Source organism: Magallana gigas, chromosome 3 (genome assembly GCF_963853765.1).
Source record: "Magallana gigas chromosome 3, xbMagGiga1.1, whole genome shotgun sequence".
In the NCBI taxonomy this organism is placed as follows: Eukaryota; Metazoa; Mollusca; class Bivalvia; order Ostreida; family Ostreidae; genus Magallana; species Magallana gigas.
Genome location: NC_088855.1, coordinates 14,017,883 through 14,030,484, shown reverse-complemented (window position 1 = coordinate 14,030,484; position 12,602 = coordinate 14,017,883). Strand labels below are relative to the sequence as shown.

The following is a 12,602-nucleotide window of genomic DNA, read 5'->3' as shown; positions in this document are numbered from 1 at the left end:
TTAACCATTTGTTCACAGTGATAGTGTTATACCACTAGTAGATGACACTGAAAATTTTAGCCCCCATGCAGGGTAGGGGCGTTTGTTGTTTTCGAGCCCAATGTTTGAAATCCAATTGTAAAGAAAATGTATTTTTTAGGGCCCCATATCTCAAAAACTAAAGATGACCACATGAACATAGTTTTACGGTCATTTAAAAGTAAAAATATCATTTAAAAATACACAATCGCTCATATATTTCCTTATCAAAATTACGATTCTGCTTTTCTTTTTTAAGAACTATATATAATATGATTTAAATTTGGCCTCCATATTTCGCAATTTTTTAAAGTGTTTCGGGTACAGTAAAATGTTATGTTATTTTTTAGAAGAGTTGATTTAAAAAATATTTTTTACCTATTCATTTGATTTATTTGCACTCACTTGCAGTATATGACGTCAGATGTGACGCTATTACTACAATTCAATCAAAATCAGTCAAAAATTGACAATTTTCTTATCCGTTTACGAATGGGAAATATAGAGCGCATGCGTGAACAAAGATATTTTTTGTTACTTATTAGTCTTAATAAATCAATAAACTTTTATTCATAAAAGGAGCAACCGAAAATCAAAAATAAATAACCAACCTTAGCCCTTACATGTATACGACTTTTTTAACTTGTTAGTTGATTAGAAGACCAAGCTTATATTTAAAAAAAAAAATAAGTCAGCTGATAACAATAGATGTGTTGGTTTTGGGGGGGGGGGGTTTAATTTATTTTTTTAATTACCCTTGTTTCATTGTTCGAAGAAATAATATGGTACACAAGTAAATCTTTATTGCAAAAATATGAAAAAAATAGTAATATACAATTTTTAGGTAAGTGAATCGTATATCTTGATTTATATGGCATCGTTTTCAAAAATGTATATTTATAAATCACGTTGCAAACTTAAAAGTGGAAAATTAGCAAATAGTGAGTGTAAATATATACATAAGGTTAGTTCAGGCTCCATTTCACAATTTCCAAAGTAACCAGCAAAGATACCGACAATGTTCTGGTTGTGAAGACATTTCATTTTTTTAAACAAAATGTTTACATCATAAAATCTCGCGTTTCGTAAAAATGTGCTAAAAAATGAACATGCGTAACTTTAAAACAAAATTGTAAACACTAACTTTTCACATGCTTTTAATATATAATCAAATAAAATACCCCTTACCCATGATTTAGAACCCCATCAATCAAAATAAAACTAAAACATTTCAGTTCTCATCATATCATTGCACCCTGTCTCCCGTTTGATATTTAGAAGAAGAAATATATAATTGTTTTTTAAGATCGTCAATTCTAACGGTATTAATTTATAATTGATAGCCTTTTGGACGAAGGGTGTAATACATTTCCACTTTTTATTCCCTTCCTCTACAAAATTAAGTCAAGATTGTTCAGTTAGCTCCCTCGGAGAAGCTTATACAGAGATGGTAATACATTGGAAAATTAAAGTTCCAAACCAGCGCATTTTTAATCAAATGTGTTCTTACGTGTTCTTAACGTCGAAGTCGAAACTGTAGATAAGCATCGATTAGATGAAAAAGATCCGAGGTATTCCGAAATTCGTGTAAAATGTGTTCCAAAAAGGTGTAAGAACAGGTTAAATAAACACATGAATGTTATGGAGACGCTTGCCTTAGTTGATATTTGGGGTTAAAAAACCATGAAATACTATTTTATTCTATGTATTAATAAATGCCATAATTATCCTTTTTTATGAGAAATTAATATCATATCATTTATTGCAAATTAATGCCACGAATGGTCCACCATATACATGGCCGGAATGTAAAAAAAGGGGGAAAATTCACTATGTAGTAGGTTTTCCGTGGGGGTAATCTGGCTATAAAAAGGGGGAAAACCCACTATATAGTCAGCTTTCCCTGGGGGAAAAACTGCTATATAGCCATTTTTCCGGGGGGAAGAACTGCTATATAGCCATTTTTCCGGGGGGAAAGATGGCTAGGGGGAAAAGGCACTATATAACACCGGTTCAAAAATGTAAAATCACCTGCAAGTATTAAAGTGATCAAATTTTGTTTGACTCTGCAGCACCATTTTGATCGAAGTACTAGGCATTTGAAACTCATTTGTTTCGAGTCCATGGTTCATGTAAATATTTCCTATCTTGCGCGCCCACTTTCTTAAAACAGCATGATGTATTTAAGCACATGGTATGAATTTTTATTACGTTAATAGTGTGGCAAGGGCGATATATATGCCTTTTCTGTAAATATAGAAATATAGTTGTGACGTAGATTATATTTTTATAAGAAAAGAGTACATGAAGATGTATAACAATCCAGAAGACAGAATGCTTATTGCTTCTTCTAATTTTTCTGCATTGTTATATGTGTTTGTCTTTTTTTACATTAAGGAAATGGACCCAATGAAAGGAGCGCAGGATATCATCAGATGTGACGTCTGCTCAAACAATGAGCGGGAAAAATCTCCAGCGGAAGTCCACTGCAATACGTGTCACACTAACGTCTGCAGCCCTTGTGTTGCAAGGCATATGGCATTGGATAAATCTAAGAAACACGATATAGTTCTCTTTCATGTTGCCAGCACAGAAATTATTTTGCCATCATGTTCTTCTCATACCAAACTAAAATGCGACTTGTTCTGCAAGAAATGTTCGATTCCGATTTGTCTGAAATGCCTCTCCTCCAATCACAATAGCCACAATGTGGAAGAACTGACAGAGTTGTGTCAAAAAATCTACAAGGACGTTCAAAACGAAACGGAGGAACTGCAACAGTGCATCATACCAGAGCTTGAAAATATTTTAGGCGAGGAGGATGAAAAACTCAGAAAATTAAATGAAGCATACGACAAATTGGATTCATCTTTTGAGGAGCACGGTAAAAACCTCCATAGAAGAGTCGATGCAGTTATATCCAAGTACAAAACCAAAGTCCAACAGAGAAAACAAACGGATGCAAAGATTTTACAACAGCAAATGGAAGAAGTAAACGAAATATTGTCAGACGCAAAACAAGCTGCTGTCAAAAACAAAGCCCTTTTAAAGTCAAAGAATGCCTCAAGTTTGATTGTACACAATTCAAAAAATGCAAATCTAACTGAAGTTCCTAACCTACGAAACATTATACCTCCTAATTTCACACTAAAGCCTATTCCCGCAGATTTTCTGGACAGTGTAATAGGAGAAATACCAGATTCTCAGGTTCGGTTCAGAGAAGAGTCCATTATTCAAACCAATGATAAACAAGAAGCCGCTGTTGGTGCATCCTCAGACAGAGAGTTGCTAACATATTCTTTCTCTACTCCATATAAGCGGCTTCACAGATTAGCCTGTACACGTTCTGAGCAGATATGGACAAGTAGCAACGAAAATACGTTAAGATGTCTTGATATGTACACCGGTTCTATTGTAGCTACAGCAGTCCTTGATCTGAATCCCATTGCTATATGTATCAATACAGCTAATGAGCTGTTAATATGTGACCGTACTACAGTTTACAAACGAGAGTTGACTGGGGTAATAGTGCCATGTTGCAGTGTTCCTTCCGGATGGAATGCCGAGGCTCTGGCAAAATCTTCTGCACTTGCAGACTCATGCGGATTTTTCCTGTTCCTTAGGCATGACGACAACAGACAAAGTAAAGTTCTCCGAATAGTCGATGGCCATCTTACAGGCCTAGTCCGAGGAGAATATCAGTATGACAACCATGGCAAAGAACTGTTCAACTCAAACTGCTACGATTTCTTTCTTGCTGAAAACCGAAATGGCGATATCTGTGTATCGGATACAACATCTTTGGTCGTGTTGGATAGAAGGGGCAAATTCAGATTTAGATACCACGGTAAGGTGTTTGATACTTTCTACAAGCCCTTCCAACCGAGAGGCGTTTCTACCGACTCTCTGGGAAGTATTTTTCTGGCGGATCTGGACAACAGATGTATACATGTGCTAGATAAGGATGGACGATTCGTTCGCTATATTACATGCGGAGGGTCGTTAGATAAACTGTGCGATGTGAGCTGCGACGAAAAAGGACGACTATGGGTGGCGGAGAGACACACTGCTAAAGTCAAATGCATCGAATATCAAGTACTTATTGGCACTATGAAAGATATTTTCGACCAAATTAGTAGATTGATTTAATAGATTAAAATTATTCTAAAAACATGTATATGTGGAATAAAATAACATATAATCGGCACATTGCAAATTATTTTAATAAAATTATAAAATAAATTTAAAGTCTTTTTAAAAAGTCTTAAAGACGTGCCATATATATATATATATATATATATATATATATATATATATATATATATATATATATATATATATATATATAAAGGTAAATCCAGAAAAAATTCACAGTGGTCGGATAAGATATAGAAAATATCCAAACGTTACTCGTACAGTCAAACATCTTAACGAAGTCTTGAAGACGGATGAAACCTTTTCTAAAATATTTGAAAAACAGAAGTTTATTATCAGTAAAAGACAACCAAAGAATCTAAGAAGAATTCTCACCAAGTCAAATTTCACAGAAAAAACAGATTACAAAGTAACCAAATGCCAAGATCCGCGGTGTGGTACCTGCCCGTATATCAAAACAGGACAAAAATTTAACTTTAGTGGAAAAGAGTTCACTATCAACAATAACATGTCATGCCAAACCAGAAATTTAATTTATGTTATCACATGTTCTGGTTGTGGAGAACTTTATATTGGTGAAACAGGAAATGCAATACGGGAACGAATCCGGATACATAAACAACATATTAATTCACCGGAATATCGTAAAATAAAACTCAGTGAACATCTGGACGTATGTGGAAAGAAATCTTTTACTGTTTTCCCTTTTTATAAAATGTGCGAGTGTAATACTTCTGAAAGACGAGAAAAAGAAAAACATTTTAAAAGAATATATAAACCTAAATTGAACAGTTTATTATAACATCCGTGTACCATTTCAATGTTTGTGTTAAATTACATTGTTTTTATTTCATTGATATGTGTTATGCTTAAAAATACGCCAAAATTGTGACGTCAACACCAGAGACTTTGCTAACGTTATTATGACGTCACAATAACGGCGTTACCTTGGTTAGTTGTAAAACATCTGAAGATGAAAATGAAAGCGCTTATGTTTTACTCGGACTTTGTGTTTTTATTCATTTAAATTTTATATATATATATATATATATATATATATATATATATATATATATATATATATATATATATATATATATATATATATTGAAATTGTCAAGTTTTCAGGACAATCAGTCCCTTCGTCAGAACACTTAAAGAAACAAGTAATAGCTTTCCAAAAAGCTTGGCTGACTTAACAAAATTATTCAATGGATGTATGCATGTATCAATTAGGCTACTTATCAGAAATGAATTTTAATTTTCGCTGCTGATCATAAATTTATAAACGGAACGTGCAAATTTAAGACGAAATGTCAGTCTTTTCTTCGATCTAGAACATGTACATATATATCACTTAAAATTTATTTATTTTATTAATTCAATTTTTTAGGAATGTACACATATCATATCAGTGCATGTAAGCTTGAAAGCTGGAGCGTAAATGGTGGGTTTTTAAAATTGTATTTGTTATATTAAAATGCGAAATCAACTGAAAGGCATTTTCAAAAATGTGCAACCATATAGAATATACAAAAACGTATTTTTTTGGAATGTGTGTGGGCAGCTTCATCAAAATCATCTTGACAAGCAATTAAAGAGACTTGGACACGATTTGAGATCAAAAAAATTATTTTTATTTTTTATGTATAAAATGGTTTACTGGTGCATTTTAAATGATTGGCCAAAATACTGAATGTTAAAGTCAAGTTACAAGTAAGATACAGAGGAAAAAATTGATTGTTATGTAAACAAAGCTCGAGGCTTATATTTGTTTACAAAAAATGTAATGTAAAGAATTACCATTTCTTAGACAAAATGACATGTAAAAAAACCGATTTAAACCAATTCAATTTCTTCAGAACTACTATTATCAACAAATTAAAGATAAATTTGATTGAAACTTACACCAATACAACACATATGTAAAAATGACAACATTCGAGCTTTGTTTACAAAACACAGAATTAAGAACTCTGTATCCTGCTTATATCACTTGATATTTGACTTTCAAATTTTGATATAGCATTATAAACTTCTATATTTATCAGTATAAACATTGCAAATGGAAAAATAAAACTTGAAAATAATATGTCAAATCGTGTCCAAGTCCCTTTAAAACAAGGGTGAATTCTCAAATTCATGAAAAAAAAACCCTAACCGTAACTTCAATTCAATTAGAATTCCTTATTTGCATTTATTGCATGCTCCTACAAAAAAGAAGGGGGAGGAGGGGGCAAATCCATGATATTTCCATTTATCCTACAAAGTTAAGAAAAGTGCAGCTGCCAAAAAAGTTGGGAGGGGGAAGTAGCCTCCGTCACCCCATGCAACCCCCGATGCTACGTGCCTGTGATGTAAACAAATGGCGTGCTCTGTGGTATTCGCATGATCTCAACGGACTCGTCAACTAATCGGCGCGCAAAAACTATGAATGAGACATTATGGCGCGAAATACTGCTATTACCGTTCACGCAACGAATGAATTCATCCATTGGCAGAGATCCATGGGGAGGGGGTCAGATAAATTTTTTGACATTTGTTTTGTAACAGCTACATACATGTATATTTGGATCGGATGTTTTGGAAGAAATCTGTCGAATTAAGAAACACACTTGATTAGTAATTGTTAAATGTGGTAATGTACATAAAGTAAGACACGCGAGTTATGATCCCTTTTCAAGATTAATGAAATCGCCCAACTGAATGAAAATCGGGTCACACCCTGCTTTGGCGATTTAGTTCCTCCAGTAAACATTCCAGCTGTATAGATATATATATGTGTTTTAATCCAAACTGATGACTCTCTTGTAATAAGGATAATCAAACACCAATTATTACTTTGAAGTTACATTATACCGTAATAGACAATATGTTACAAAGTGTTACGATGACCCCTCCCCCTTTTTCACCGTTCAAATATGGTGGAATGCAGGTCTATTTTTAAATGAGGAGTACACACGTGCACTGCAGGGTGAACGTCCCTTTTACTTGAAAACTTTTGCTCGCTGTTGTAATTACATGCCATATAACATTTTCATCAATTGTGAATGTAAATGCTGACATCTTAAACATGCATCGGTTAATCTTTTTTGTGAAGTATCATGATATTGCTTGTCCCATTGTCTGCGCTGTTTCGGAGATTGCAACTTTTAAACCTTAGATATGCCTGGCGTCATGACGTCAGACAATAAATGAAATAGATTACATGGAATAGAAATAAACAAAACTAAATCTAGCACTTCAACCAAAACTAACGACAAAACTTTAAAAAATTGAAATTAAAAAGAAACAACTACTTCATCATGTACTGTTTTTATCACAATGTTTACAAAGATGTTTTCAAAAGATATTTCTCAGGGGAGTTTTAAAGAGTCAGGCGACGCTTAACCAACGTCAGCTTTGACATCACAATAAGCACTGATAAGGGGAAATTACTCTAATTGAAGTTATTGTAAATCTGCTGAAATGACCAAAATCTTGCAAAGGCTAAGCTAAAGAACAGTTGAAGAATAAGGATACAGGAAACAGTTGTAAATTGCACTCATTTGGATGAATGCTCACATTTATTTTATTCACTTTAATTACGGTAAATTCCTGGAACGTACAGGTAACATCGCCTTTTTTTAAAAGGGAGTGGGTGGGTGGATGGGTGGACGGCAGCCTCATCCAAATATTCTTTACAAGCAAAAAGAAAAAATAATCATGAAAATTCTAATCCTTCAGCTCTTTAGCAGTTAAATGGTTTCTATATTTTCACTTCCATTTATTACATGGGGGGGGGGGGGGGGCACCATGTTCTTTTAATATGATAAGCAAATATTTTAAGCGTTAATTAAAAAATAAATTAAACATTAACTTTTTTAACTTCGATTTTCTATGAGTCAAGTTGTCGTAAGTTTATATGTAAGTTTAAGAAAAAAAATGTCTACTGCAAAACAAGGGGATGAACTGACGTTACAATCAATTTAAAAGAGGAGATACATGTACAGTGCAATAAATATTTATATATTAAAATCTTTATTATTCAACAACATTGTATCTGAGATTAAACTATGTTCTACTTATAAATAAATAAATTATAACAAATCTTATAAACTATGAATAAAAAAAAATTACTGAAAAATAGGTATGTTTTATTTTTTTGCATTCAAATTTTACGTTGTTAATTTTATTTTTATTGATTTATTATTATTCATTGTTTGATCACATGCTGTGCTCGCCCCAACGGTCGCATCGTAAAACATATTACAATTTCATGTCATATAATACTATATTTAAGAAACTAATATCACATGTTACAATATCGTATGATACAATATTATATAATATACAATATTGTATCATAAAATACAATATTATATATTGCAATATTATTTGTAACAGTATCATGTGATAATATAATTCATAAACAAAATAATATCATATTATACAATATTGTATCATGATATACAATACTATACATAACAATATCATGACACAATATCATATCATAAAAAAACCTGATACAATATCATATCGCATCATATAACTTTTTACAATGTAGTATATGGTATTATATTGTATCATATTAAACAATAGTGTATCATATTATACGATACTTTATCAAAGGGATCATGTTATATAATTTTACAACAAACACATCCATAAATCAAGCAGGTTTGAGTGAAAAAGGAGATTTTTTAAGCATCCTTGATAATGGATATCAGGCTCTGCATCTGAAGCTACCTCTGTGTTTCATTTATAATACAGTTAAATTAACTATGCAAGCTATTATCTATAAAACATGTGACCTGTTCCAAAAAACTAAACCTCATCCAGCATTTGAAACCTTTGGCTCAGATTCAGCATTCAAGCCTGTAAGGTGTATCGGTAACATAAAATGCATTATCCATGCAAGTTTGGTGAAGTTAGGACCAGTAATAACTAAGATATCATCATCAGAGGCCACCTGTTTCAAAAACTTTAAGCAGCTCTTTAAACATTAACCTCCTCCAGCATCCGAAACCTATGACTCAGATTCAGCTTTCAAACCTGTATTGTGCCTCAGTATCATAAGACCACCATCCGTGCAAGTCTGATGAAGTTAGGACCAGTAGTAACAAATATGTAATCATAAGAGAGCACCCGCAACAAAAACTTTACTCATCTCTAAAAACCTTAACCTCCGCCAGCTTCCAAAACCTATAACTCAGATTCAGCATTTAAGCTGTCTGGTGCACCAGTATCATAAGACACACCATCCATGCAAGTTTGGTGAAGTTAGGACCAGTTATAACTAAGATATCATCATCATCATCAGAGGGCACCTGCAACAAATACTTAAACCTCCTCCAGCATCTGAAATTTAGGACCCAGATTCAGCATCCAAGTCTTTCAAGTCCATAAGTAGGTCCAGATGCATCATCCATGCAAGTTTGGTGAAGACAGGACAAGTAATAACTAAGATACAGGGCCTGCAATAAAAACTTTAACCAGGTCCGGACGCCGACGTCGGGGGTAAAGCATATGCTCTCCTTGACTTCGTCTCGATGACCTAAAAACGGAAAGACGTATTAAAACACCTATGCTGAAATCTTTGAGCAATTATTAATGACACGCGTGTGTAAGGTTTTGGACTTCCGGTTCCGGTACTTCCGGTATTCACTAGGAAGATACACAAAATTGAATGAAACGCAATGTCTTGCTTTCTTCTTGATTGAGAGCATTCATATTTTAGAAATAGGATGTACCTTGTTTTGCTGTACAAAATTGTTAGTGTAAGCATTTTTCTTTATGTTATCGTTTTTGAGATAATGGGCCTCAAACTAGAGTAAAGGGGATAAAAAACAAAAAAATTCTTTAAAATTTAATAAGACGCCTAGATATTGTTGAGATAGGAGTGATTAACATACATTCTCAGTTTCAATAAAAGTATTTAGAGTACTTCCGGTTTTATGAGTCGATGAAAATTGTCTACGGAAGTTTCAATTTTATACTAAAATCACGCGTCGTTCGTTTTCTCAAAAAGTTTTTAAGTTAAAATTACAATATCTTATCTGAATAATAACACACACAATGCGCAGACAGGAAAAGGTTTCGAGCAGATAATTAAAACAAGTATTCCTTTTAAAGGTATGATCGGCAATAATGATATATTGATAGCTAGAAGCATTGAACAAGATCAGTTCGATGTAAAATAATTAAAAAAGATGTGCATTTTACAAAATATAGAATATTTTGAATCTGTACACCATAATTTCATTATTATAAATCGTCAACAAATTCAATTTTGAAATAAATTTGGGGAAGGCCGTTCGTAAGTTTGTTGTCTAGTTTTATATTTTTAACGTAATTATTAAATGTTAATGTATGTTCTTCTTCTTCTTCTTCTTCTTCTTCTTCTTCTTCTTCATAATACTGAGTAGGGCTCTTCAAAGGGCTTTGACACGTATAAAAGAATGAGTTGTATTAAAATAATTTAATGTGACTGAAAAACATTGAATGCCTTCATAACTTGCTATTGAGGTCGCATTATTAAAACGTAACCTTGTTTATTAATCAAGCCGTCTTCCTAGCTACTATTATGCAACATCAATAGATCGAGGTCAGTTCATGGAGCATGTTCTTATGATTGAGGTCAGTTCATCGAGGTCAACTGCATTATATACTTAATGAATCTTTCGATTGAAATTCTTACGCGTGAGACAAAATGTGCATTCTTGTATTAACAGGTCGAACTGTATTTTATGTATGTTTGCATCTCTTAAGGTAAATGAATTGAAATAAAACTGGGTAAAATGTTATACAGATACTAAACCAAACTTCAAGTTTTTATAAGAACTACTTATGCAAGCGGAATGTGTGCGAACGTGGAAGCATTCGCCGGATGCCTCATATTGACACAACAGTGATCGGCCGAAGCCGATCACAAAAATGAGGGATCTGCTGGGGCCAACATAGAAAACAGCCCTTTAGCTGTAACTATCGGTGGTTTTTTTATTTTTTGTTTTTTGGGGTTTTTGTTGTTGTCCGATTTTAAAAATATTTTCGGTTTATAGCTCCGATTTAAGAGTACAATTTAAAAATCATGGTCTGAGGGGCCACTTCTTGACTCCTTCTAGGGGTTTTAAGGGCCTGAAAATGATAACTTTATCACAGTTTAGAAGATTAAACTGGAAGAGTTGTCTCGCTTTGCACAGTTACCAATTTTTCTGCTTACAAAAATGATTACTTTCTCAAATATTAGTTTTTGATAATTCTGATCTGCAAATTAAACAGAACAATAAGACATAAGTTCTAGAGTTATCTCTCTTCAGACATTTAAGGTTCATGCGAGTTCATGTATGGCCATTCGTTAATACAAAGGCGATTAATTTTTTTTAATACATGTACAACATTTTGGAAATGTTTTAACATTTTAATTAAAGGGTTTAAATGTTGTCGAAAAGCCCTTCCTTTTTTATTGAAGACAAAAACAGGTCTAGTTTCTTTTTCTTTTGGTCACAAAATAGGAACATAAAAAAATGTACTCCACGCTTTGTTTTTGTAAAGAAGTGCCTATAAGTATAAATATATATGTAAACATTTACTAAAATGAAGATTTAGTTAAATTTTTAAGAAAAAAAAAATAGTTAAACTGAATTTTATGCGAAAAAAAAATCCCCCGAAAAAAAAAAATATGTAAGTCGCGACTAAGGACATTAGGGCAACAGCAGAAAAGAATTATTACATTCATTGTATATAAAGACCCCACTTTCCCGTCAATTCTATGTAAGAAAAGAAATTCAGTGGCCACGCTTCATCACTATTTTTTCATACTCGACAGTTTAAAAGACTTTGATAAACTTGTAAGGAAGGGTAAAGCCTTTTCATTGTTGTTATGTGGTCCCGTTATTATGATTACAGGGAGTAAAGATGTCAAAATGGCATTTTAGAATATATTAATTGTGAGGACTGTCAACAATTTGGAGTAACGAGCTGACAAATAAGGAAAATTCTGACTAATATTTTGAGGCATTTTTGAATGGATATTATTCATATATTGTAGACATAATTATTTGATATTAAATATTTTTAAAATCATGTATGTCCCTAACTTAAACACAATTTTGCAAAAAATCTAAAGTTTGCTAAAAATAATTGCCGTTTTTATGGACTCTTTAAAAAAAAAAGATTTTTGTTTGATTTACTTTGCTACATTAATTTGCAAAACAATATTACTCATGTGTAGCATAGCATGGCTTCTTGTGGTATATTGTGAAAATTTCGGCCGATTTATACAAGTACCAACAAAAAAATTGCTAGAAAATTTCTAAAATCAAGATTAGCAACCCATCTAAAAACACTTTATAAATAGCGTTACCTATATCTTAGTCTAGTCACCATAGCAACTAGTATGTTTCAAATGACAATCGCGTATTTAGTATAATATTTGTATTTACTTAAAA

General features: G+C 32.7%; 1 protein-coding gene across 1 annotated transcript; it reads left to right on the top strand.

Annotated features, from left to right (window-relative positions):
* The first annotated feature begins 2,412 nt into the window (after positions 1-2,412).
* Positions 2,413-4,167, top strand: LOC117692827 (E3 ubiquitin-protein ligase TRIM71). The gene has a single exon (XM_034482017.2). It carries the CDS (start codon positions 2,419-2,421, stop codon positions 4,165-4,167), a length of 1,749 nt encoding a protein of 582 aa, XP_034337908.2. The 5' UTR covers positions 2,413-2,418.
* Positions 4,168-12,602: the final 8,435 nt, after the last annotated feature.